We start from the raw sequence: 24,534 nt of genomic DNA, 5'->3' as shown, positions 1-24,534 counted from the left end.
TCCATTTTTTGGCTGCCCAACATGAGACACCTACAATAGGGCTTGATTTTCAAAGGGTGTGAGCACGCACAACTCCAGCTGCAGTCAATGGAAGTTGCAGGTGGCCAGCACTTCTGAAAATCAGGCCCTACTTTAAGTGTTTAAAGTTAGGCACCCACAACTGGAGACATCCAACGTCAGTGGACATTTAAAGAAAATATTTGCCTCAGTATCTGTGCCTCAGTGAAAGTAACTATGTGAAGTGTAGGGGATGCACCCCACCCATGTACTTATTCACTACACCAATACAGACTTAGACTCTACATTCTGTGGGTGGCATACCCAAGATCACTTATCCACTGACTTTTTAAAAACTCCTGCACCCCAATCTGGGTCTATGCTGGTTATGTGCTATGTATATATCTTATGAACCTTGTAACCGACACTTGTAATCCCTCATAACCCAAGCCAGACCCCAGATGTACAGTACCTTCCTCCTTAACTTGTGTAAATTTGTTTTTAAACATTAAACTTTAATAAAAAATTTAAATCGGTTAACGAGTTCCTTTTAGAATTTAGATTTAAGTGATAAGAAAGTCTTGCACCATATTTTCTTACAACTTTACACAATAAAGCCTTCTCCAAAAGAGGTTTTGCTAACAATTCATACATAGATATAAATCAAATGACAGCATTGTGGCACAAAGCCCCATTTTGACTGTGACTGCATATCAGGACTGGGATGTACTCCTGGGGTGTGGAGGATGCTTGATAGAGCACCAGCCTGCAATGTGATTGTTTAAACTAGAATCATAGAATATCAGGGTTGGAAGGGACCCCTGAAGGTCATCTAGTCCAACCCCCTGCTCGAAGCAGGACCAATTCCCAGTTAAATCATCCCAGCCAGAGCTTTGTCAAGCCTGACCTTAAAAACCTCTAAGGAAGGAGATTCTACCACCTCCCTAGGTAACGCATTCCAGTGTTTCACCACCCTCTTAGTGAAAAAGTTTTTCCTAATATCCAATCTAAACCTCCCCCACTGCAACTTGAGACCATTACTCCTCGTTCTGTCATCTGCTACCATTGAGAACAGTCTAGAGCCATCCTCTTTGGAACCCCCTTTCAGGTAGTTGAAAGCAGCTATCAAATCCCCCCTCATTCTTCTCTTCTGCAGGCTAAACAATCCCAGCTCCCTCAGCCTCTCCTCATAACTCATGTGTTCCAGTTCCCTAATCATTTTTGTTGCCCTTCGCTGGACTCTCTCCAATTTATCCACATCCTTCTTGAAGTGTGGGGCCCAAAACTGGACACAGTACTCCAGATGAGGCCTCACCAATGTCGAATAGAGGGGAACGATCACGTCCCTCGATCTGCTCGCTATGCCCCTACTTATACATCCCAAAATGCCATTGGCCTTCTTGGCAACAAGGGCACACTGCTGACTCATATCCAGCTTCTCGTCCACTGTCACCCCTAGGTCCTTTTCCGCAGAACTGCTGCCTAGCCATTCGGTCCCTAGTCTGTAGCTGTGCATTGGGTTCTTCCGTCCTAAGTGCAGGACCCTGCACTTATCCTTATTGAACCTCATCAGATTTCTTTTGGCCCAATCCTCCAATTTGTCTAGGTCCTTCTGTATCCTATCCCTCCCCTCCAGCGTATCTACCACTCCTCCCAGTTTAGTATCATCCGCAAATTTGCTGAGAGTGCAATCCACACCATCCTCCAGATCATTTATGAAGATATTGAACAAAACCGGCCCCAGGACCGACCCTTGGGGTACTCCACTTGATACCGGCTGCCAACTAGACATGGAGCCATTGATCACTACCCGTTGAGCCCGACAATCTAGCCAGCTTTCTACCCACCTTATAGTGCACTAATCCACTAAAACACTTTCATGGCCATTCAATTAATTTTCAATATTTAAGAAAAATGTGATGAAGAATATGCATTTGTCTAGAACATTGTCTAGATCTTTTAATTCATATGTACATTTAACCAAGGGCTCAATGATCAGTCTTGTCATGCTGCATCCAATTCTTGGAATCTGTGGTACTTGAAAGAAGTGACCTGCTTAAAAAAATTTAACTTCAAGGATACATGCTGAATTCCACAAACAAATATATGAAACTCCTATGGCGTCTGTTGTGCAGAAAGTCAGACTGATGATTTCAATGGTCCCTTCTGGCCATATTAAAAACCCTTATGAATTTATGAGCGAAGTTACAAAAAAAAAAAAATCACTCGTATTCCGGTGCTGACCATTTTATAAATTCTCACAGAGCTAAAATAAGGCTGGGGTGTATTTTGAAAACTCTTTTTGGATGGTTGTTCAGTTTACTGAAGGCCTAACCTCCTCCCGTCCCACAAATCACCAGGTTCCCTTTCAGTGTGATGCCCCAATATGCGCTCTGCTGAAAATCTATGACTGCAGAGATCTAGGGCCAGATCCTCAGCTGGTGAATGGAGCTATGCTGATTTACAATGGCTGAGAACCCTAAAGTCTGCCTATAAAGTAAGTTCTAGTTCTCTCTCCTGCCCTCAATGCTGTTCTTTTGTTTCACACCACGTTTCTTTGTAATATTCTTAAATTAGGATATAAGTTAAGATTTTTTTAAAATTGTTGGGTTTTTTGCTATGAACTTTTATCTAGTGGTGCTATGGGAAAGACAGTCATTATTATTTATTAATATATTAACCGCTGACATTTTCACTATTAAGCCACCTTGAACCCATAGTAATTCACGGACAGACTGGTGAGATTAACCTCTCTCTTCCACCTTCCTCTCCTTCTGCTGCCCTATGGACATCTTATTGTTGGGTGGTGGCAATGTGATGCCAGAGGTAAATCACCATTCCCTCGCTTCTTTCTTGCCTCCCGCACTCCTTAATTCATTTGCATACTGCAGTACTATTTTGTTAAATGAGTCAGCTGATTAAGGGATACTAGACATGGTACACTGGGAGGGTCTATAAAGTAGATAGAAAAAACAGATTGGAGCAGTAGTGCTTTATGCAAGGGATGACAAAAGTGTACACATGTCTCAAGGAATATCACACAAGAAACATATTTCATTTTTACCTATTGTGATTGCTGAAGGCAGACAAAAGATTTCCAGTCTTGCTCTTCTGAGGTCTGGTGGACAAAGGAGTGCCATCACCTCAACTAATTCACTCTCCACATCATATATTGTAGAAAGGCCTAGGACTTCACTACTCATCACTGAAAGTAGATGGAGATCAACACTTAAGCCAGTTATTGCATCAAGTTGTATTCGTTTCTGTTGAGCTCCCACGTGAAGCACATTGGGGAATGAAGATTCAGAACATGTCATAATCATATTGTACTTGCACTTAAGTTACTTTATTTAAATTGAGAAAATCAGCACTGCTGGGAACTGATTTTCAAAAATACTAAATACCCACAATTCCAACTAAAGTCAATAGGTGCTGCAGATGCTCCGCACCTCTGAAAAGCTCAGGCTTTTCATCCCACTGAAATGTTGAGACTTAAGCTGATCTGATAGGTTAAGTGACTTGCAATTTGAGCAAATTTGAACAATTCTGGAGAGATGTTGCTGATAATCATTGGGTGAAACGTGACAAGACATGGAAAAGGTCAGCCATCCATATTTGGACTGTGATTATGCAAATTTTGAAATTATTCCAGGGGATACCATTTAAGACCAAATCTAATTCTCAGGGATATTACAATCAATGAAACTTCATATTAGGGCTGTTGATTAATCCCAGTTAACTCACTCGATTAACTCAAAAAAATTAAATCGCAAGTAATCACAGTTTTAATCTCACTGTTAAACAGTAGCATACTAATTGAAATTTATTAAATATTTTTGGATGTTTTTCTACATTTTCAAATATATTGATTTCAATTACAACACAGAATACAAAGTGTACACTGCTCACTTTATATTATTTTTCATTACAAATATTTTCACTGTAAAAATGGTAAATGGTATTTTTCAGTTCACCTCATACAATACTATAGTGCAATCTTTTTATCGTGAAAGTGCAACTTAATAATAGTTTTCTTTGTTACATAACTACATTCAAAAATAAAACAATGTAAAACTTTAGAGCCTACAAGTCCACTCAGTCCTACTTCTTTTTCAGCCAATTGCTAAGACAAACAAGTTTGTTTACATTTATGGGAACTAAAGCTGCCCACTTCTTATTTACAGTGTCACCAGAAAGTGAGAACAGGGGTTCGCATGGGACTTTTGTAGCCAGCATTGCAAGGTATTTACATGCCAGATATGCTAAACATTTGTATGTCCCTTCATGCTTTGGCCACCATTCCAGAGGACATGCTTCCATGCTGATGACATTCATTATAAAAATAAGGTGTTAATTACATTTGTGACTGAACTCCCTGTGGGAGAACTGTATGTCTCTGGCCCTGTTTTACCTGCATTCTGCCAAATATTTTATGTTATAGTAGTCTCGGATAATGACTCAACACATGTGGTTCATTTTAAAAACACTTTCACTGCAGATCTGACAAAACACAAAGAAGGTACCAATGTCAGATTTCTAAAGACAAACTACAGCACTCAACCCAAGGTTTAAGAATCCGAAGTGCATTCCAAAATCTGAGAGGGATGAGGTGTGGAGCATGCTTTCAGAAGTCTTAGAAGAGCAACACTGTGGAAACTACAGAACCCGAACCACCAAAAAAGAAAATCAACCTTCTGCTGGTGGCATCTGACTCAGATGATGAAAATGAACATGCATCGGTCCGCTCTGCTTTGGACTGTTATCAAGCAGAACCCGTCATCAGCATGGACGCATGTCCTCTGGAATGGTGGTTGAAGCATGAAGGAACATATGAAACTCTAGCACATGTGGCATATAAATAGCTTGCGACATCAGCTACAACAGTGCCATGAGAATGCCTGTTTTCACTTTCAGGTGACATTATAAACAAGAAGCGGGCAGCATTATCTTCTGCAAATGTAAACAAACCTGTTTGTCTGAGCAACTGGCTGAACAAGAAATAGGACTGAGTGGACTTGTAGGCTTGAAAATTTTACATTGTTTTATTTTTGAATGCAGGGTTTTTTTGTACATAATTCTAAATTTGTAAGTTCAACTTTCATGATAAAGAGATGGCATTATAGTATTTGTATTAGGTGAATAACTATATACTAAATAAATTAGGTAAATAAATACTATTTTTTTGTTTTTTACAGTGCAAATATTTGTAATAAAAAATATAAAGTGAGCACTGTATACTTTGTATTCTGTGTTGTAATTGAAATAATTATATTTGAAAATGTAGAAAACATCCAAAAATATTTAAATAAATGGTATTCTATTATTAACAGTGTGATTAATCGCACAATTAATCTCTATTAATTTTTTTAATTGCGCGACTAATCACGATTAATTTTTAATTGCTTGACAGCCCTACTTTGTATATGATCCATCCAAATGCCACCACAATGGAATTCAAATTAAATTAAACCACCACCATAACATATTTAGGCTCAAAATTAAGACATGGATACCACACCATTAAAAATATTAATACCACCAGTGGGTTATATACATATAAGGTTTCAGCTTTCAGAAGGATCCTTTTCATGAGTTAAAGTACGTAAAGAACCAACTCAAAGACACATGGTGGAAATTTCATCTTTAACCTTGAATTAATTGCTCACTTAGACTTAAAAGGATTTAAGCACCTGCTTAAATTGAAACACATGCTTAAGTGCTGAATAGGGATAGAGTAAAGCATGTGCTTATGTGTTCTGCAGCACTGGGGCCTTGATGATTTATCAACAGAAAAAGTTAACACGGCCAGTCTGCAAAAGGTTGTGTTTGCTTATTGCATGTGGCTAATCCTTATTAAAAATCACCCTTCATAGCAAAAGAAAAAGTAAGGGAAGCAAGTCTATATCAGGGTGAGGTCAACTGAGACTGAACATTTCAGCTTAAGTACATGAATAAAGCAAAGCATTAAATCAGAGTTTATCACTGAAGTAAGAGCATTAGGCTTACATGTATCTTTATCACTGGATGAATAAGACTTGCTGTAAGCATTTGAGAACAAAGGGAATAGCATTTACACATTGTACTTTTGTAGTTCTCCAGTCTATCATTTTGTCTTCTTCAGTATCAATCAACAAAACTGACAGTTCCGTCAGTCCCCATGTTCAAGTGATGTGGGATAGGCCTTTGGACAGATGATAGCCAGACTTGCTATCAGTCCCAGTCCCTCACTTACTGGACCATAAGAGACTGGGAGTGCTTTGCTGGCACCATTCTCAGCTTCTTGGGTGGGAAGCTGGAACAAATGCTTTATTCTGCTCACCAGTAACTCTTCTGGCCTATGATGGGGAAGCCACACTGGTGGGAACGAAAATTAGAGGAAAAAAATGGTTAGGGCCAGTCCCAACTAGATGAAAACACAACATTCATGCAGAATGGCTTATATCTGAATTTGCAAGTGCAGTACATGTGCACCCTCAGGCAAAGGTGTCTAGGTTATGGAGGAGCTCCCAGAATACAGGATTTAAAACTGCAACAAACTCTGTTGTTTAACAGTATCTTGTAAAGTGTATTTGTTCAGAAGAGTGCTATAGTGTGATAAGGTGCCAAACAAAAGACTACTGCACATGAGAGATTGTTGTAGAAAGTCATCAAAAAGAAAAAAAAAAAGCCAATACAACAAAATGGCATTTATCGGGAAAAAATACAGAGCACCATTTAAAGAAGTAAAGTCACCAGGGCTGCAATCCTTCACCCCAATTCCATCCTTGTATTAAAAACTTTAGTTTCTAAATAACAGCATAAACAAAATACAATGCAATTAATATTAGATATTATATTCTGTTACATATATTACCTAAGTATCCAAGAACCTGGAATAATTTTGAGGGCCGGGCATCTAAAATAAAGATATGTCCTTCTGCAGCTCCAGTTATGAGGTACTGACCACTCTGATCATATCTAGACAAAACAGAATTCCACTTTAACACAGTTTTTGTCCATTATAGTCTAATCACAGTATTTCACCTGATACAATTCAATTCAAAAGGCCAAGTTCTGCTCTGAGTTACACTCGTGTAACCCTACTGGTTTCAGTGGGGTCCATACTGTAACAGAGATTTAGCCTGTAGGGTTTACTTGGCTCAGGCCTGATCCAAAGCCCATTAAAGTCAATGGGAGCCATTTCTGTTTACTTCAGTGGGCGTTTGATGTAAACCTAGTAATATTACATAATAGTTTGGTTACATTATAAAATCTTTCATTCCTTTTAATCCACCTCTTTTTCAGAGATTTCTAAGCAGACTTTTTATATTATATGCTCTCTGTCTCTATATGTATTGATACACCTTTAAAATCATTTACTCAATATATGAATTGTTAATGTTTTACTTTAGAGATAATAATGAAGAGATGTCACAATTGATCTCTCAAATAATAGTTTTTTTTAATGTTTAACAAATCCAATATCAATCCCATTTATTAAAATGTTAAAGTAGATTAATGATTATCTCTACGGGTCACTATTAAATATTGACATTTTTTTAAATCCAACAATCCCTAGTGCTAATTGTATAGGAATAATTACATTTGTGAAATGTTAACAGAATAATAATAAATAGTAATAAAAACATCCATCATGTGAGAAGGGATAGCTCAGAGCTTTAAGCATCAGATTAGAGATGTCTCCATTTCCTGGAACCACAGGTCTGAATCACTGCAGGACTGACTCACCCCTTCATCCTCCCAAGTTAGATATGTAATTACATGGAACTTAGTGTGTGGCGAAGCTGTCAGATAGGACCTTATATATTAATATATTTCCTGCTCTTTGTGGCATTTTTCGTAAGAACATGGGTTTATTCCATTGCCCTCAACCAAAGTCCCGCCCCACCTACTATTGTGTAGTGTGTCTGCATCGGCTGTCCACCTGTTTGTTATACTCCAGCTCTGGCAGAAGTGGCTTCATTCAACAATGAAGTGGTTGCTACATGTCTGTAGTTGTAAGCCACTTTTGGATCCTACAGGATGATGAGCACCATAGCATGTTATATCGTCATCCATTATTCTTTTCATGAATCTAGTCCACAGTGTCTCATCTGACATGCACAACTCTCTTGAGGAATACACAAAAAAGTGCACATAGATTTCTCAACACACACATTGTTCAGGCTATCTGCTGACAATACCTCTTCCCTCTGCTACTACATACTTACTGCAGATGCTGCACAGGTAAGTTGGAAAGAAGAACTCTGTGAACCACACGTGGCGTTTCAACTTTGGTAACATCAATGAAATAGACATGACCCACTTTGGTCCCCACAGCAACACTATATGAGGAGGGGCAGCAAACCATAGCAGTTGCCTAGTTAAATAGTAAAATACACTTAATTGTACTGCAACATCTTACTATGAAACTTGCTCTATTATGCAAAGTTCTCTCACATCTAAAAAATAGCAATAAGTGATCTATGTAAAGAAAATTTTGACTTAATCAGAGTCACAAAAAAGGGTCATTAAAAACATTATGCCCCCTTTTCTCCATGAATGCAGTACTAGATTCTTAAAGACCATCCCCATCCCAAGGTTTATATACCCCCATCCTTAAGGCCCTGCATCATATCCACAATCAGTCAGTGTGCTTCTAAACGGATCAGAGAGGTTGGCTAATGAGTAGAGCAAGTCAGAAACTTTTTTGCCATCCATGAAAAATTTTGAGATTTCAAAATAAAAAAATTTATATGAAATCAGAACCACCAGAGCATAATGTGCAGCTTGCCCAGCACTTCCAGTCCAGGAAAGCAAGCGACTAAGACTCAAATCTGAGCACCCTATATAGTAGTCCAACACTTTAGTACAAGGCTGATGCAAGAATATGCAACAATTTAATTGGTATTTTAAGATCCTTTTAATGCAAAAAAGCAAAAACACAGTTGTAAAATAGGAAACATCTTAAAATCAAAATTGTAGTTTAGTATGTGGTCTTTGGTGCGCCATTAGTAGTGATCAGATAGAGTAAGTAGGAACCCACAGTGAAGGCAAAGAACTTAATATTCTGCCCAGTGAGTAGATTAATTTGTTAATTTTTGTAAGGGGTTAAGTAACACTTTTCCTGTAAATGGGAGCAGTTCCTGTAAATGGGTAAACAAACAGTTCATGCAAGGAGTTTTCTAGTACAATCAAACCATCAGACCCTTTGCCAGAGTCAAGGACTGTTGGGGCAAAGATGCTACAGGCTTAGTTTAAATGAAATATCAGGAGAGAACTACACAAGTAAAAATAATAAACAGCTATCAAAAAGAAAAGTTGGACTGGTTGATTACACTGTCACAGTCTTATGTTCTATGATAACTTTACACATGAAACTTACATGATTTGCAACCTGACTCTTCTGATATTTTTAACTCGAGACCCATGCAAAATTAGGGTGCTATATATCAGTCTTTAAAAAGATCAGTGTAAAATGGAATTATTCAAAAACAAATACAAAACAAATCTAACATACACAGTGGTGTTTAAAAGAAAGGAAGTGTTTTCCAATGTCTAGAACATGGGACTTCTAGGTTCTATTCCTGGCTCTGATACTAATATTTTGGACATACTTAACCTCTCTGTGCTTCCATTCTGTCAGATGTAAAACTCAGGCACTAAGGAGATATCAGTAATGGCTATAAATCACTTTAAACCCCTCATATTGAAGGTGCTGTGTAAATATAAGCTTTTTGCTTTTCATTTAGTACAGAATACACTTCAGGCAAGTCTATACCACAAAATTAAGTCAACCTAAGTTATGCTGATGTACAGCTTTTGAACCATACAGAACTCTTCTTCAGGTCTGGGAAAGGAACTCCCAGTGTCACAGCTAAATGCAAGGTGGAACAGATTGTTCAACGTAAGTAGTTAGCACATATTGTAAGGGACCATTCAAGGTAGAGCGGCCTGCTTACTCCTCTGCAGTCATAGAACAAAAAAGGGCGATTAGTGGGTTACAGACTCTTGTAATAAGCCATAAATCGAGTGTCCCTATTCAGTCCATGATTTTTGGTGTCTAGCACAGTAATGAATTTAAGCTCCCAGGCCCATCTTTTGAAAGTATTATGCAGGTTTCCTTTGAGGATGAGGACTCAGAGATCAGATATATAGTGATCGCTTTGTAAAAAGCAGTCACCTACAGGTGGTGTTCTTGTCTTTTATCATTTTCCTGTATGAGTTCATTTGAGAGCATAGAGATTATCTGGTTTCACCCACATAATTGTTATTGAGCCATTTAGTGCACTGGATGAAGTACACCACGTGTTGTGATAGGCATGTGTAGGGTCCACAGGTCTTGTCAGTAAGGGGTGTTTTGGGCATGTTTCTAATAGACCACTGGCTTGAGATTTTGGCATCTCTACAAGAACATTAATTAATTTATTGTTATTATTAGTGATAGTAGTACTTATTTTCAGTAGCACTCACACTGTGTATATTCTTCCCAAACTGAAAATGAAGGCAGGGTCCCTACCTAGAGGGTCTTTGGATCAAATTAGTTGATTCAACATTTTTAAATTAAAGATGAATGGTAAAGTTGGTTGGCTGGTTTGGTTTTTTAAAGACCAAAATACTTTTGTAAAGTTTCAAAAAAGTCAAAATAATCATAGTTAAAATGCAATTATCACTGTCTTGTATTTTAACAAAGTTACAACCTTGAGATTCTAAAAAAGTGGGACTGGAAATTTTTGGTCTCTCTGCCAGAAAGCAGAACACCAAGCATGAAACAAAGGTCTGAATTCAACACTAAATGCTATCATTCTTTGGTTATCAGCAAGAATTTTGGTTATTCTTCACAAAGGACAGCATTTCTTTTGGTTAACAAAAACTCCTTTTAAAGTGTCATGAAATCCTCAGAGGTTTCTTCATGCATAGAAAGCGTTTTGCTCTGAATGAGAATTATTAAGATCCTGATCACTAAAGACCATGTGCAAAGGCTTTTGTCTCACAGCAAATATGAAGCCTTTATTACTAATAATCCTTTGGGATTATTATCTTAATTAAAATTTTAAAAAATATAATTTTCTTTCCAGTGGTCTTCTTGGTAAAGACTGTCATGGAACAGTTCAGCTGAATGGTGGACAAGCCTAGAATACTGCTGATGAATGGTTTTCAGTTTTCAGATATTTTGTAAAATATGGCCAGCTGGAGTCAAGTGAAATGCACTAGCCATTCCTCTGCTGGTGTAAGTCAGCACAAAGTCCCCATATTTTACAGATGGGGACATTATGGAACAGAGTGATGAACTGACTTGGGCAAGATCATCCAGCAGGACAGTGGCAGAGCAAGAAAAAGAATCAAAATCTCCTGAATTTCAGTCTAGCACTCTATCTATTAGACTAAACTAAACCTGAAGAGACTTCTGGTTTTTTGCTATGGAGAATCCTGGGAGATAGCACACAGATGAATTGGGTGAAGTGACTGAAAGGTACTGCGGTACCACCACAACCAATGTTTTAGAAATTATTTTCTTTAAACAATATAAAAAATTTGGCCATCTTTGTAGTTGTGGGCCCTGGGTATGAGATCCCCATATTCAGGAGATCTTTATGATTCACTGGGCTTTTCAGAAACAAATTTTCAGCATTATTAAAATGGTAAATCTAAGGCATTTTTTGGTATATTTTGCAAAAAAATATTCTCATTTTTATTTGATGACTAAAAAAGGTTTAAACCTCAATTTCCAGTAATCAGTACCTGTGTATTCAGGCAGAGCTTGCTGATGAAAGCTCCATCCTCCAGCAGCCAAACATGCACTTCCCCTGAAATTGCTACAGACTGTTAAAGAAGAAGAGACCGATTAGAGTGGAAAAAATGGACATGAAGTGGGCAGTGGCTTTCTATGGAAAATTAACCAGGCTGATGACAGGGCATAGCAGATAAAAAGATGCTGGTTTAGTTTTGAACGATCACAGCAGTGTCACACACAGTGCTATTAATCACGTTCCTTTAGGGATGCATCTATACTCAGAAAATTTGTAAGCATTTTCGCACCAGTGCAGCTCCAGCGATGGTGCTCGGAGCAGGATTAGATGATGCACTGGTAACATACGTGCCTGATCTACATTAGCACTTCCACCTCCACCATTCAGCCAGCAGTGTAGAAAAACGCTCACAATTTTTCCTGGTAAACGTGCCTGAAAAAGAGGACTTGGTCTTTGGACAAGAAGAGACTTATGTCATAAAAGTGCTCAGCACCTTGCATCTAATTATTTAAATCTTCAGAGTACTGTACAAATATGAATTAATTAACTCATAATTCTCCCATGAAGCAGGTAAGGATTATCATCCCTTTGCTAAAAATGAGGAGACCCACACAACTGATTCATCAGCACCTCAAGGCTCCTTTATGCTGGCTCTCTGGGGACTTCCTTGGCTGGTAAAGAATCAGGGTAGCTGGCTGTACACTATCTCCTGGAAAAGTCCCTGCCACATGGGGAATGTCAGGGTGTTTTCATGATGAGTGAGGCATGGTCATGGCACTGCTATGCCCTGGCTGTGGAAAAGGCCCCTGGGGGCTGTGGATAGCTCGGCACAGGATAGATAGTCTCTCAGGCTGCTCAAACTTGCACTGAGGGCTGAAGAGGCCAGTGGGAGTCCCAGCACAGGTGTGGTGGCTAGGGAGCTAGAAAGCTACCTCCTTCAACTTCCATTCTCTGTACTGAGCCCATCTCCAGCCGTGTTATGAACTTGGCCCATACAGAGTGACGTTTCCAAGGCCACATAGTGAATCAATAGGAGAGTCCAGATAAGAACTGAACAATCTGTGGCTTAACCACATTTCTTCAAAGAATGCAAGGCCAGAGTCTGTTCTCGTTTACACTAACCTAGACCTGGAATAACTCCACTCACTTTAATGGAGTTACTCTGGATCTACACTGATGTGACTGATATCAGAATATGAGCCCCAGCCTCTGCAGCACATCTGCTTCTATGCTATGTAGGTTGCCATAGCAATATTTTGGTTATCTATTATTCCTAGTTGAGGATAACCACTTATGTATAACAAAGGAGAGAGTTCCTTACCACACAATACTTGTTCCCTGGAGTAAGAAAATCAGCTGACAGGAAATGATCATTGCATGCATCCAAGAGTTTGATGACTTTCTCATTCTGTGAAGGTTTATAGACATAGACTGATCCCTGACAAATATAAATGACAATCCATCATTTGGCTATAAAGCATTCCGTAAGAGTCCTCAATCACACCAACAAAAACCACCCATCTTTCTGAACTTTGCTCTTTAAACTTTTACAGATGTCTCCGAATTGAGGAAAAAGACTCAGCTGATGTAAATCAATGTAGTTCCCCCAAAGTTAGTGGACAATTTCAGAAAATGACTGAAATAAAATTAAAGCAAACTCTGTTTAATTTATTTCAAGAACCAATAAAGTATTTTAAAACAAAACAAAACATAAACCTTTTAGAGTGCATATTATTTTATCTGAATATCTCAAGGCATTTGGGAAACATTTATTAATTAATCCTCACATTACCCCAGTGAGATAGGGATGCAATATTAATTCATTTTACAGAAGGGGAAACTCAGGCGTAGAGAGGACGAGTGAATGATCGTGGTCACTGTGCCAGTGCTAGGAACAGACCCCAGAAATCCTGACTTCCAATCTCTTGCTCCATCCTCTTACCCAGGATATTATTTTTTCTCTCTCCTGTGCTATTATGGTTTTCACATTAAAAATATTAAAACTTTGTAGAATTATAAAAAAGCCAACTAAAATGATATGACTGGAAAATATGACTTCTCAGAAGAGAGAGAACTTAAATTTTCCTCTTCCTTTTCTGAGGGAATTGAATTATTCCCTTAGGCCTCAATTCTGCACAGATTTTTGTACATAGTTCAAGTGATCCCATTGGCTTCCAGACTTCCGTGCTGACCAGTAAGTCACAGAATCATACATAAGAGTCAGGTAAAAATTGTATGGTACAATCCACCATCTTCAGAAATCAATTGGTTTGTGCTTCTCTCACACATGCACATTGGGCCAAATTCACCTCTGGTGTAATGCCATTGACTTTAGTGGGATTACACTAGGGATGAATTTAGCTCAGTGATACTAAAAATGTCATGCAGGTGCTATGTAACCTGACATGGGCACCTCATTACATAATACTGTACCTTGTCTGTTTCTACTAGTAATATGTTGTAGTCAGGGGAGAAAACGAGGCTGATTATGGGTTCTGATACATCAAAGCAATTATCCATCTGATAGTGTGTGCCTTTGATTTGGTAAAAGTGCACAATACCATCCTAAACAGAAAAGATAAATGCAAATGCACATCAGATCTAGACCACTTATCCTAACCAGTTACAGCAAAACTGCACTGTGTAAACATCTAAGAAACGCTGTGGGAAGGGTCAAGATGATTCCACTGATTCCTGTCATTGTTGGTCTTATTAACCTTTATCTTGTCCCTGAGTATGGGACACCTAGACTGAAATACTGCATGATGCCAGAAATGAAGATAAACTAAAATATTTCTTAAAAATCTAGACTTAAAAATAATTCAAGTTTAATTGCAATGGGTCAGATTCTGTTACCAGTTATACTACGTACCCCATTTGATTTCACTAAGATCTCACAGGAGTAACACAAGCTGAATTTGGCCTAATGGGTTTTTGTTAAAGAATAACCAAGACATGTATCGTTAAGTTATATCATACATAAAGGCAGAGCAGACTTCTGAGCACAACACGACTGGGCAGTTATCTTGGAAATTCTCTTTCTCCTCTTCCATTCTACGTCCATTCTAATTCTTTCATATCTCTTTACAACCCTTTACGAGTTCTCCAAAGAAAAGCTCTTTATTTGCTGCCTATCGTTGTTAAACACTGGGAGCTTAGTCACTACTTGCTTGTTAGACTATGAAAAAATGGATTCTTCCCCTCCAGATTTGTTGTCCCAAATCTTAAACAGCAAAGTACGTACAACACTAGAGAGACATTTCCTAGTTCTACAGCTCTTTTCTTCTTCTCACTTCTGCCCATGCTAGGGGTTCTGTGAGCGCATTTCACTCGAATATGCTTCGGTTTAGGTTTTCACACAATAGGCCTGGTTCAAAGAATGAGGGATGCCTTACACTTCCAGCTGCATATAGTCCATCCTTATGATATGCCATAGCAAGCAGAACAGGTTTTTGTTTTCTCCGTTTGTCTTCTGCAAAAGCAAAAACATTTCATGTTTTTGAAAATGGCTTAGCTCTTAAATATCTCATTGAATGTACTGCTTGTGAAATATGACAGACTGACAACCTGGGAGGCTGAAAAAAACTATAGCACAAGTAGTCACAGGGCTAGTTACCTCCACACTCCCCAGGATGTGCCTCAACCTTGATTTGAGAGGGATTACATTTATGGGTGAGGAAGTAGCTCAGTCTAGCAAGGAGAAGGCCAATTAGTGTCAGTTGTGGCTTTAGTGATGTGGACACCTGTCCATTACAAACTGAACTGAGATTATTCATTTATTTTGTATAGGCCACTGAACAGTCACCAAGACAAAACAGATTTTTTTTAAGTTTCCCAATAGTAATTGAGAAAGAGTGCCTCGTACAAAGTTAGTGCTATATAAACAACAAATAATTTTCAGTGGTTCTAAACAAAATGTAGGAGCCTGAGTCTGATCTCACATCAGTGTAAATTAGAATCAACACAAAACAAATACGTCCAGTTTCATTGTCTCTGTTGAGGCTGTCAAAATGGCTTTCCATTAGTACCAATCGTGTTGATGACTTTTGTGATTTAGATACCTGACCTCATGCCATTAAATTGTCTCTCGCAGGTCACTGAACATCAGTATCCTTCTAGAGCCAATGCTCTACCTATGATGGAGTTGTACTGACATGTATTATGACTCTCAGCAGCCACTGGTGCAGCCTTTAAAAAAACAAAAACAAACAAAAACCCAACTGCATTTAAACAAGTAAATACCTTCGTTTTTCAAACTATCATCAGAAAGAAGTGGTAAGGAATGAAATTGTGTTCGCCTTCGTTCTGCATAAAGAAAAAGAAACAAATTAAAGTGTTAACTACAGTGCATGTACTGAATATGTGAATGTTGCACTAAGGGCTAGCTGTAGCCTAGTCTACTGAACACAGAGCTAGGCATCAGGAGACCTGGGTTCTTTTCCTGTTTCTACCAATTAATTCATCTGTGTGTCTGTGGGCAAGTCACAATGTTTCTGTGGCTCAGTTACCCCATCAGTAAAATGAGAATAACAATCATAGACATATGATTGGAAGGGACCTCGACAGCATCTAGTCCAGTCCCTTCAGTGAGGCAGGACTAAGTATTATCTAGAGTCTAGACCAGAGGTGGGCAAACTACAGGCTGCGGGCCACATGCGGCCCATGGGACCATTCTGCCTGGCCCCTGAGCTCCCAGCAGGGGAGGCTAGACCCCGGCCCCTCCTCTGCTGGCCCCCCTCCCCTGCAGCCATGCCGCTGCGTGGGCAGCGTTCTGGGCGGCGGGGCTGCGAGCTCATGCAGGGCAGTGCGGCACTGTGTCTGGCTCTGTCCGGGTGGCGCAGCTGCCAGACATGCTTCTCTGAGCAGCATAGTAAGGGGGCCAGGCCTGGGGGGTTGGATAAGGGGCAAGGGGTTCCAGGGGGGCAGTCAGGAGACAGGGAGCAGAGGGCGGTTGGATAGGGGGCTGTTAGGAGGTGAGGATGGGGGAGGGGCAGTCAAGGGACAGGGAGCAGAAGGGGTTTGGATAGGGGGTGGGGTCCCGGGGGGCAGTTAGGGGCAGGGGTCCCAGGAGGGGGCGGTCAGGGGACAAGGAGCAGGGGAGGGTTGGATGGGTCAGGGGTTTTGAGGGGGGCAGTCATGGGGTGGGAAGTGGGAGGGGTCAGATAGGGGGCGGGGGGCAGGCTATTTGGGGAGGCACAGCCTTCCCTACCCGGCCCTCCATGCAGTTTCGCACCCCAGTGTGGCCCTCGGGCCAAAAAGTTTGCCCACCCCTGGTCTAGAAAATCCCTGACAGGTCTCTGCCCACCATTTTGAGATCTATAGATGGAAATCAGTATATATTCTAATGAAAATGTTGTTATTATTTACTTAGGTTATCATATTTGATTAATCTATGATAGAGGAACTTCAGCTACCCCAAAAACGTTCAGGTGAAATGTGGCAGCTGTTAAAGGGATTGATTGAACACGTGCTTAATGTTTTTTTTTTATTCAATGGGACTTCAGCATGTGCTTAAAGTTGAGCATGTAATTAAGTGCTTTGCTAAGTAGCAAAGGTCTTAATCACATACAAATTACTTAAGCACATGCTTAATTTAAAGTGAATTGGGGCCTAAGAGCATATAACACCACTGCACAATAGTTTAGAACAGGAAGCAAAGAAGAACACTGTGGCCAACTGAAGCACCGAAAGGTGCAACCTCCTGAATTGGCAAATCCCGAACTTTTCTTGGAGAACTCCAAATACTTACCTTGTTTGACTTGTGACAATAAATAATGAGATCACAGCCAGGGGATTAACACAGCACTTTTTGTTAAAAAAACCCTCCAAAACAATACCCTCTGTATCTGGATTAATCACCACACTTTAAGTGAGGGACAATACTTTGGAAAGCCAGGAATACTCGGTGCAGCATTAGAAAAGGACCTTGAAGAATCATGTTAGCTAACTTAACGCTAAACACAACTCTGCAGTAAATGTAGACAATGACTGACATGTTTTCCATGTCTGTAACTACATGGTTAACATGAACAGTTGGCATGACATTAAACACAGCTTTCCCTGTCTACACTGACGGCAAAGTAGTGTTACGTATCATGTTAGTTAGCATGACTCCTCAAGGGCATGTTCTAACACAACCTAATTTTCTAGTGAAGGCAAGCCCTGGGTTTTGTGCAACATCAAACATGTTGTTGGTGCTCAATACATTAATAAACAATAATAATATAAGTCTGTATATGTCTGGCCTACTAGTGCTTTTACATCAGTTCTGTGGGGTTGTGAATGAGATCTGCAATACCAGCATTATTGTTCATTTTTAAGACCAAACAACATTGAAGCATTTGTATATTTTTGCCAGAGGAAAAAGATATTGAAGCCCATGGAAAAGGGAAGAAACCACATACAAAGAGAAACATGTAATTTCTATAAAAACCTTCAGTGAAGCTCTTTGTTACCTTTAGTGTCTCGTGGAGGTTTGTAATAGAGAAGAGAAGCTTTGAGTGTCTCAACATTAATTGCCAAAAAATGTCCCTCTTCACAGCCCATATACAGGTCAGACGTCGCAGTCCAGCAGTGGACAGTAGGGTGGACTGAAGGCTGGATGTCATCTTTAGGCTTCAATATAAAAATCAGCAAGCTTCAGTTAAAAGTGGCAAACGTTTGTATACATAAATATATAGGTTCAGAGATTTTAAGGCCAGAAGGTACCATTAGATCATCTAGTGTGACATCCTGTATAATGCAGGCCAGAGAATTTCACCTACTTACTTCTTAATTGAGCCCATTAACTTGCATGTGACTAAAGTATATCTTCCAGAAAGGGCCCAGTCTAGATTTTAAGACCCAAGAGAGAGAGAATCCACTACTTCCCTTGGTAGCTTGTTCCAATGGTTAATCACCCTCACTGTTAAAATATTGTCCCTTATTTCTACTTTGAATTTGTCTGGCTTTAATTTCCACCTGTTGGTTCTTGTTATGCCTTTCTCCATTAGAATGAAGAGTCCTTTAGTATCTGGTATCTTCTCCCTGTGAAGGTATTTATACCCTGTAATCAAGTCACCCCTCAGTCTTCTTTTTGATAAACTAACCTGGCAGAGCTTTTTAAGTATCTCACTATAAGGCATTTTCTCCAGCCCTTCAATTATTTTTGTGGCTCTTTTCTGCACCCTTTCCAATGTTTCAACACCCTTTTTAAAATGTGGGCACCAGAACAGGATGTAGTATTCTTGTATTAGCCTCACCAATACTATCTATGGAACTAAAATCACCTTTCTCCCTCTACTCACTACTATCCTGTTTAGACATCGAAGGATTGCATAGCCCTTTTAGCCACACCGTTGCTAATGTCGAGTTGTTTGCCCACTATGACACCTACATCCTCTTCAGAGTCACTGCTTTCCAGGACACAGTCCTCCATTCTGTAAGTACACCCTACATTTTTTATACCTATACATATGTTCTTGCACTTGTCAGTGTTAATATGTATTTTGTTTTCATGGGCACAGCTTACCAAACCATCCAGACTGCTCTGTTAGACTGCCCTGTGCTCATCATTATTTACCATTTTGCCAATCTTTGTGTCATCTGCAAATCAATTCTGGGCACATCTCTGCCAGATTTCCTGTGCAAGCTTGGGCAAGTCACCTAGCTTTTCTGTGCCTAAGCTCTCAATCTATAAAATGGGGATAATATTACTTCCCTACATTAGAAGAGCGTTATAGTATGTGAGTGCCTCAGAATCTTTGTTAGTTGGGCCAACAAGTATGGACAGATGGGTATTCCTAAGTTGAAGTGAATTCAGTGAAAAGCAACAAAGACCATTAGGTGGACTGATTTAAGAGAAAATATTAAAAGAATTAAATATTAATAGCTTGGCTAAGTGGTGATTAAATGAGGGATAGTAGCTTGAATCCTGCAGTCCAGGTAATGCAATGTAGTCTACAAGAATTTGAAACGTGTAAGCATGAAGGAAGGAAAAGTATTTAATAGGAGGAAAAGTATTTAATAGAATAAAACAGATTATAGATAATTGTAGTGGGACAAATTTAAAATGAATAGTAGGAGAAGCTTCCTGGGAGTGATATATATTATCTGTGAGATAAACCCTCCAAAGAAGTTGCAAAAACCCTGCTGCTTGGCACATGAAAAGCTGATCTTCACAGAACACTAGCAAATGTAAAATAGAGAATAATCCTATGTTGACAGAGAGATGGACAGGATGACCTAAGAGATCTTTTTCATCTCTAGATTCAATGGAAAGTAGGAAGTGTTACTCCTGGGTTCCTTGCCTAATTCCACACTGGTCAATGATTACCTGCCTAGCCAAATTCCACTGTTGTTTCACTCTTCACTCCTTGCCCAAAACTCCTATGTAGAATTGCTGTGAGACCATAACAGCAATCACATCCCACTCCAAAAGTAGCTTCATTTTAGTGGGGAATGAAGTAATATGCTTGGTTTGTAATTCTGCGAAACACAGAGTCTTGCAAAAGGTATAGGAAGAGGAAAGATGGATACTCTTCTGCTGGCAACACAGAACTGAGAATCAGAAGTATCTAGGTTTTATTTCTAAGATCTGGCAGAGACTCACTATGTGATTTTGGTTAAGTCACTTTCTCTCTCTCTCTAAAATGGGATATTTATCTACCTCAAAGGTGTGTTGTCAGGTTCAATCCATTATTCTCTATGAAGCATTTTGAGGGAAGATGTTTCAGAAATACAATGGACTCATTTATTTTATAAATCAAATGAGATTAATAAACTCTAGAGTATGCTAGTGATTCTTTAATGAAATGGTCATTATATCATCCAGACATAGACTTCAGACAGGTATTTTTACATATTTTGTGAGATTTTACATCCACCCATCTTTTTTTGCAAGATAGTAGCTGAGTTACTCTGACTCAGAGGCTTCCTATGCAAGTCCAGTCGCCATCTGTTATAAAGTCAATTTCTAATCATGGTCATGACTCAACATACATAATAGGCACAGAGCTCTGATTCCAGAATGGGACCATCACCGTGCATACCCAGGACAAGGGAGTCACAGGAAGCACTCCCATTTGTTGTTTGTGTTGTGAAATTGTACAATCATTCATAAGCTTTCTAAAGCTCTGTTCCTTTAAATAGCACTCTCTAGAGGAAAAGCCCAGAAGCCTAGACATGAAACATTTTGTGGAAAGCTGATGGCCTCTAACAGTGCATGGTGACAAAGAGGGGTCATGTTTGGAAACCAAGTCTGAGCAATTGCAGAAAACTCAGGGTTTAGCTATATGAGATACTGAAACAGAAAATATCTCCTTGTGCAAGAAGAGAGAGGGTTAAAAACTTCATGCTGCTGCCTGCCTCTTTTTGGCATCACTTGGTTACAACTCCAGCCACAACAACATATTCTGAAGCATAGTTGGAGCAAGTGGTTGTCTATAAATATAAATATTAAGAATGTCCTCTCATCTGATTCAGACCTACTGACAAAGGACATAAATCTTCCTTTCTGTTGAATCCTGTCTGTTGAATGTTTCCTTGAGGGCAAGCTCCTGCTCCCTCTGAATTCAATTGAAAAACCTCACACAAACTTAAATTAGAGGAGGAACATGTCCTTATTGAATGAATGAATATGAGGTAGTAGAGAGGAAAAAATTCCTTAGTATTTGTCAAAGTGAGACATTTGTGCTTTTCTGCAGATGAATTTCTGGTCTTGATCAATGGGAGAAAGTCTTACCGGCTAAACAAATCACTGTCTATTCCAGAACCCTATGTGGGGAAGCTTTTATGTGCACCAGAGCCTGGAGGCCCTAAAAGGCTGGAGAACAAGGTGACCATTGCAATCTGCCATAGGTAAATATTACTTTAGATGGTAAGGGAGGTAAGAAGGGAATTCCTTGGTGAGCACAAATCTTCTGCACAGTGCCACTTAGGCTAGTGGATGTCCAAGTCAACGCTGGATGTACACATTTACAGACTTCATCGACTGGGGCTGAGGTGCCTCCCCCGTCAGTAGGCATATGTGAGACCCTCCCACTCCTGCAGCATTTCCGGAGGGTACCAGTGCCCAATAGGCACCATTTCTTCTTTATTCTTCTGACTGAAGGCAGCCTTTGCTAACAATTTGCTAATTTAACTAACTAGAAAGACAATAGCCCCAAAGGGCAAAATTACAAGAAATCAATGAGGAAAGCGTTGAGGACAGTGTGTGTGATACAATCGCTCTGCACCTTCTGCGGTCACAATGGAATTGAAGTGCATGGAGACCCCCACCCCTCATTTCCCTTTTATACCCTTGAAATCTTCTGCAAGAGTGGGGTGAATGGCCCCAGTGGGCATAGAAAAATTCGGCAGCTTGACACCAGAGGCATTATATCCCACAAACAGGAATACACAGAGGCCACTTGAAAAAGAACTACAAGGTACTTTGGAAAGTTAAAATGGGCTATGTCAGCCCTCATGTGATTTATCTGGGATTCTAGGTGTTTCAGACCTGACAAAATAGTGAGCCATCCCCGTGATTATAATTCTAATGCTAATATGGGTTTCACAAACATTGCTGAGAGAATATATCCCTTTCCTAGACCAGGCAAGTTTAATAGGCTTTCAATTATGAATTGTGTTCATATCTGTCAGTATCATTACAATCATAACATTTTATATTAGCAGTTAGATGCAGAGGGTAATTACCCTAAATGTCTCTGCTTCATCCCCTGCCAGCCCCGCAATGGCTGAAATTGGCAGCACAGGACCATAGTAGAGGTCTTGGATACCAGGATGTGAAAAAAAGACATCCTGGTTATACATCAGAGACCCATCTTCGGCAGGGAGTCTGACAGGCCTGCAGAAAGGAAAAGAAATAGCATATGAGCTGAGGAAGCACTTACAGAAAATAAACACTCATACATAGCTGGGAAGTATGTTTTCAAAACCTGGAGACTCTGACCCTTAGTTGACGTTCTAATGCAAACACTTTACCTCTATTATAATAATGAAAGAGTGACGTAAACAACCAGTTTAAATGGCAGATACTGTTGTAATAAAGAATAATAGGCCTGGTCTACACTGAAAAGTTACATCATCATAGCTATGTCGACATGGAAAAAAACACCCCCACTGAGCACTGTAGCTATGACAGCAAAATCCCTAGTATAGGTGCAGCTATGTAGACAGAAGAGGGCTTTTGTCAATATAGCTAACTTCGTTCAGGGAGGCAGTGTTCCTACAATGACTCCTTCTGTCAGTGTAGGTTGAGTCTATGCTATGGGGCTAAGTGGACATAGCTGTGCCACTATAGCTATGCCAATATAGTCTCCATAGTGTAGACATACACATAATCTTTCTACTTCAGGAGAAGGTCTGAGCACAGAACTGGCAGTGGTGAACTTCTGTATTCTATCCCAATGTCTGCTTCTGACACTGATTCCTTTTTGTCTTGGGCAAGTAACTTAATCACTCTTGGGATATGTCTACATAGTGATGAAAGACCAGAGACAGCAAGTCTCAGAGCCCAGGTCAACTGACTCAGGGTCACAGCGCTTGGGCTGCAGGGATAAAAATAGCAGTAAAAAGTTTGGACACAGGCTGGAGCCTGGGCTTTGAAATCCTGTGAGGGGGGAGGGTCTGAGAGCCTCGGCTTCAGCCCGAGCAGCTATGCTGCTATGTTTAGGCCCACTGTCAGTTGAACTGAGCCCTGAGACTTGCTGCTGCAGGTTTTTTATTTCAGTATAGTCATACCCTGGGTCTCAGTTTTCCCATCTGTGCATTGGGGTTAATAATTACCCTCCCAGCAGGGAGTTGTGAAGATTCATTGCTAATGTTTGAAAAGTGCTTTAAAGATGAAAAATGCTCTAAATATTATTCTCCTGTTGCATTCTGAGTGGTATTCAGAAAGTGTCTTTTGTGTATGATCACCAATCAGATAGCAGAGTACCTATTAAAATGTATAAGGGAGGGTGAGTTTGCAATAGTTTGGGGAATATGCAGATTTATGACAATGAAATTTTATGTAAAAATGTATAAATAAATAATAATCCTTCAACCAAATTCAGTTCCTGCCAACTGGAGTGAAGAGAGAGAAAAATAAATACATCTTCCTGAGTAAACTTTATAGTGATAAAAAGCAAAAAGAATCCAGCTTGATTTTCAGATCCCACATTAAAGGCTGGTCTACACTTACACATTTTACCAGCAAAACTGTGTCTGTGAGGGTTGTCACGTTTTGCTGACATAGGCATGCTGGTAAAAGCCCTAGTGTAGACTGTTATAATGATACAATAACAAGGAGTCCGGTGGCACCTTAAAGACTAACAGATTTATTTGGGCATAGGCTTTAGTGGCCCAAATAAATCTGTTAGTCTTTAAGGTGCCACCGGACTCCTTGCTGTTTTTGTGGATACAGACTAACACGGCTACCCCCGATAATGATATAATGGTACCTTCTATCGGTATAACTTATTTCAGTTTTCAACTGGAATAAGCTATACTAGTATAAGCACTTTTATACATCCACACTAGACAAGGTTTGCTGTTTTCTCTCTCTCTCTCACACACACGCACACACACACTCACACAACTAGTATAGTTAAAGCAGCAAAACTATTAAGTGTAGACAAGCCCTGAGTCTGTAGTGTTGGGCGAATTACAGTGAGCATTAGAAAAGTCACCTTTGGACTTGTAAACTCATCACACAGGATATGTTAATCACAGAGAGAACAAGCATTGGACCCAACCTGGGTTTTTTTTTTTTTTGCAGACCAGTCTGTGACCACATCTGCTTTAAAATACACACATTCCACTTTACTAAATGATCTTTGCAGGCAAG

At 39.7% G+C, this 24,534-nt stretch overlaps 1 protein-coding gene and 1 long non-coding RNA gene across 7 annotated transcripts in view; one reads left to right on the top strand and one right to left on the bottom strand.

The window, feature by feature from the left end:
- The window catches only part of CFAP43 (cilia and flagella associated protein 43), a 100,498-nt gene that overhangs the window by 62,958 nt on the left and 13,006 nt on the right, over nucleotides 1-24,534 (bottom strand). For 4 of the 5 annotated variants that reach the window (XM_073354443.2, XM_073354439.2, XM_073354441.2 and 1 more), the window contains exons 5-14: nucleotides 22,401-22,551; nucleotides 18,182-18,341; nucleotides 15,969-16,031; nucleotides 15,122-15,198; nucleotides 14,160-14,291; nucleotides 13,048-13,164; nucleotides 11,719-11,799; nucleotides 8,208-8,356; nucleotides 6,851-6,954; nucleotides 3,062-3,202 (exon numbers count right to left, since the gene is read on the bottom strand). In XM_073354443.2, the coding sequence (XP_073210544.2) occupies nucleotides 3,062-3,202; nucleotides 6,851-6,954; nucleotides 8,208-8,356; nucleotides 11,719-11,799; nucleotides 13,048-13,164; nucleotides 14,160-14,291; nucleotides 15,122-15,198; nucleotides 15,969-16,031; nucleotides 18,182-18,341; nucleotides 22,401-22,551 (1,175 nt within the window). The remainder of the gene's footprint in view (nucleotides 1-3,061; nucleotides 3,203-6,850; nucleotides 6,955-8,207; nucleotides 8,357-11,718; nucleotides 11,800-13,047; nucleotides 13,165-14,159; nucleotides 14,292-15,121; nucleotides 15,199-15,968; nucleotides 16,032-18,181; nucleotides 18,342-22,400; nucleotides 22,552-24,534) is intronic. The other variant, XM_073354442.2, reaches the window with a different exon arrangement.
- On the top strand, nucleotides 18,718-22,367 carry LOC140915056 (uncharacterized). Of its 2 annotated transcripts, none has more exons than XR_013636100.1 (3): nucleotides 18,718-18,760; nucleotides 19,028-19,146; nucleotides 21,476-22,367. It is a non-coding gene; the product is annotated as an uncharacterized LOC140915056 (long non-coding RNA). The 2 variants fall into 2 exon arrangements; XR_013636101.1 differs by having other exon boundaries at nucleotides 21,410-22,367.

Source organism: Lepidochelys kempii, chromosome 7 (genome assembly GCF_965140285.1).
Source record: "Lepidochelys kempii isolate rLepKem1 chromosome 7, rLepKem1.hap1, whole genome shotgun sequence".
In the NCBI taxonomy this organism is placed as follows: domain Eukaryota; kingdom Metazoa; phylum Chordata; order Testudines; family Cheloniidae; genus Lepidochelys; species Lepidochelys kempii.
The sequence above is the reverse complement of the archived record's forward strand: the minus strand, read 5'-3'. Positions and strand labels throughout refer to the sequence as shown.